The sequence below is a fragment of the Apis florea genome, unplaced genomic scaffold, assembly GCF_048593485.1.
Source record: "Apis florea isolate Af1SG1 unplaced genomic scaffold, ASM4859348v1 contig_2293_pilon, whole genome shotgun sequence".
In the NCBI taxonomy this organism is placed as follows: Eukaryota; Metazoa; Arthropoda; class Insecta; order Hymenoptera; family Apidae; genus Apis; species Apis florea.
This window is the reverse complement of record NW_028256554.1, coordinates 1,417,224-1,420,409: the sequence shown is the minus strand read 5'-3', so window position 1 is coordinate 1,420,409 and position 3,186 is coordinate 1,417,224. Positions and strand designations below refer to the sequence as shown.

General features: G+C 24.1%; 1 protein-coding gene across 4 annotated transcripts; it reads right to left on the bottom strand.

The window, feature by feature from the left end:
• Window positions 1-213: 213 nt before the first annotated feature.
• Window positions 214-2,667, bottom strand: LOC100872514 (protein-L-isoaspartate(D-aspartate) O-methyltransferase). Of its 4 annotated transcripts, none has more exons than XM_086903860.1 (6): window positions 2,582-2,667; window positions 1,855-1,917; window positions 1,631-1,770; window positions 1,259-1,484; window positions 859-944; window positions 214-802 (listed from the first exon to the last, which is right to left on the bottom strand). In XM_086903860.1, exons 2-6 carry the CDS (start codon window positions 1,907-1,909, stop codon window positions 782-784), a joined length of 528 nt encoding a protein of 175 aa, XP_086759986.1. In that variant the 5' UTR covers window positions 1,910-1,917; window positions 2,582-2,667; the 3' UTR covers window positions 214-781. The 4 variants fall into 4 exon arrangements, with proteins under 4 accessions (XP_086759986.1, XP_012342784.1, XP_086759987.1 ...); XM_012487330.3 differs by having other exon boundaries at window positions 214-785; window positions 2,582-2,666; XM_086903861.1 differs by having other exon boundaries at window positions 2,414-2,627.
• Window positions 2,668-3,186: the final 519 nt, after the last annotated feature.

Below are 3,186 nucleotides of genomic sequence, written 5' to 3'. Positions count from 1 at the left end.
ATTTTTCCTTTCTAAGCGATTTATATTAAAGGACATAATCGGAAACATGTGATTTAATGTCAAAATTTTATATTATTCCTGTAATATTTTTATTAAAATTAATAATAAAAGTAATTTTTGAATGGAATTATTAATTTATTTCCATAAAATATTAAACATTTATTATTTTAATATTATTTGATTTTGTTATAAAGTATAAAAATAATTTGTATGTTAAATTTATAAATAATTTATTAGATACATACATTTATTATTTATTGTTTAAATATTTGATTACAATGAAAATAATAAGATTTAGAATATTTAATTAATTTCTTAATAAAAAAATTGAATTAATTCTACTTAAATGAATAATATTAATTACGATATGTATCAATGATTATTAAGTGAGTATTCTATTGAATCATTTTACGTGCGAAAAATAATTTATCGTTGTATGCTTTAATACATAAAGAAAAAAAGTATATTATATTTATTTAAATGTTAACATTTCATTGACAAACTCATCATTATCACGCCATAATTGTTATCGTCAATGATAATATTGTCTTAATACTGAAAGCTGTCTAAACAATTTCTAAATATTTATAATTATAATATTAATCATTTAATAACTGAGTTGCAGGATCAGTAAGAGGAATATAAGAAACTTGCATTAATTTTTTCTTTGTGATTGTACCATCTATATTTTTATCCACTTGTACCAGATCTTGAAACCTTTGAAAACCTTCTATAGCAACAACTGGACAAATTAGCCGTCCACCAGGAGTCAGTTGATCTATTAACTGGAATATAGAAGAAACTTTATTTGCAAAAATATATTTACATATATGTTCATCTTTAAATACATTTTGATACCTGTTGTGGTAGAGTTTCCGCTGCCGCTCCAACGTGAATCGCATTGTAAGGGCAGTCAGCAGCATATCCCAATCGGCCGTCTCCCACTAGGCGCATTTATAATGACCTGTTGTTAGTCTTTGGTCTATTTTTACATAATGCACAGCAAAGTCACGCAGTTGGTGGACACAGTCCTGTTTGATTCTTCGTGGCAAGGTACATACCTACTCCACGTTGGTGGATTACGAGTATTTTTTACTTCAATACATTTATGTTATTTTCAAATTCTTGAATATGTGAAGTTTTCAAATGTTGTAGGAAAAAGACCATGTATTGACAAGTAATTCCTTTTTCCTTTTTCCCGACACCAACTATTCGTGAATAGAAGTTGCAACGTGTTTATAGTTTCGCATATTCTTACCTACAAATTTAACGCGTTCTTCCTGGATGAAATGAGGACAATCTTCGCTTACGTTTTTCGTAGAAATTTCTATTAATTCTGGAATATGATCGATTCCGATTACACGACCACGTGAACCGACCATGAATGCCATACATGCAGTCAGGTAACCAGATCCAGAACCAACATCCAATGCTTTTGCTCCATCGAACAATTGGTCAGATAGAATAGACAAGGCATATGCATGCTAGAAAAAATTTTTTTTTAATTCTAAGAAGATATATTTATAAATATACTTCAAATGAACCAATTCTAAGGAAATTTAAATTATTTATTATTTATATAAATTATGTAAGCTAAACAATATTTTTTTATAAAAAATAATTTATTAACCATGTGAGGAGCACTAATAGTAACATTGTAACCAATTTTTCTTGGTTGATCAAGATATGGATTTGATTCATGATAATAGTTCCCTCTATCTACAGCAAGCATCGCAGCTTCTGCTCTGTCTGTTGTTAGAATACCTGCTTCTATAATGTGATTTTATAATTAATTTTTACATATTCCATAAAACTTAGAGATCATTTTAATTTATATATATAAAAAAGCTTTACCTTTTAATTTGGTTACCATTTCATGGTTTGTACTTCCACTGCAATGCCATGCCATGTTCCACACTATATATATATGTATGAATACATAATGTTGAATTTACAGAAAGTATATTTTTCAAAGAATTACAATAAAAAAATTATTGTAAAAAAAAATATATATATAATTAATAGAAGAAAAGTTTTATAAAATAATGTGAATTACATAACAACATTATATTTAAATTTAATAAATATAATAACTAGCATAAATATCATATTAAATTTGCTTATAAATATATATAAAACTTTTCCAATATATTTTTTCCAAGTTAGAATATTGTTCAAATGAAAAAAATGTTTGCAATATTTAAATATACATGAATATATGAAAAAGTTTTATATAGGTTAAATTTAAAAAGCTCAAAATATGAATATCAAAAATTTTTCTGAATATATACAATTTTTATTTTTAAAAATTATAATACGAAGAAAATTAAAATATCAAAATATAAGAAGAAACAACAATATTTTATTAAAAATATCTTTTATATTAGAGAAAATTAATATAATGTACATTCACCAATTTAATGTGACTATTTGCATTTTGAAGAAAAAAAATCGTTATCTTGATCTGTTTATTAAAGTTCGATAATACTTATTTAGAAATCGAGTCACTATTTTCTTTTTTTTTTTTACAAAGTGGTACATATTGAACACAATTAAAATACAATTTTGTTAGGTTAAGTACCTTTTTTACCGTTATCTAGTTGCGCCAGATACGTTCTGATGTATATAAGGATAATACATGTTGCATCTCCATATATATATATATATATATATATATATATTTTATATACGCATTTGAATCTATAATTTTATATAATATTTTATATAATATAAAAAAAATATAAAATATTTGATAAAGACAAGATTATAAAAAAATAAAATTATACCTATATATCATAAAAAAATTACAACAATCCAAGCAATAATCAAAGGATTTCACCATGATATTTTATCAAAATGTCATTTATATTATTAGAATTTTACCTATCATTTAAAAATTGCAACATTTGCATACGCAATCATAGTAATGATTATCATAGTAATGTCATGTGAATTTGAACATTTATAACTACGTATCAAAAATTAATGTGTATAATACATAGCGTATAAATTAATTTAAAGCCATTCACTTTTGTATACAGGTAATCTGATGTAAGATCATAAATTAAGTCCGAGTTATAAGTCGGTAACATATATCTGGTAATAAATCATAGTCAAATAAGCTTAATTATATTGATTTTAAAAAAAATTGATGTATATATATATATATATACATACATATATACA

Excerpts from the sequence above, each read along its gene's own strand:
- LOC100872514 (XM_012487330.3), bottom strand. The coding sequence starts at position 1,909 with ATGGCATGGCATTGCAGTGGAAGTACAAACCATGAAATGGTAACCAAA. Across the intron at positions 1,771-1,854 it reads AATGGTAACCAAATTAAAAG|AAGCAGGTATTCTAACAACA; the intron begins GTAAAGCTTTTT and ends ATCACATTATAG. Across the intron at positions 786-858 it reads CGGAAACTCTACCACAACAG|TTAATAGATCAACTGACTCC; the intron begins GTATCAAAATGT and ends TCTATATTCCAG.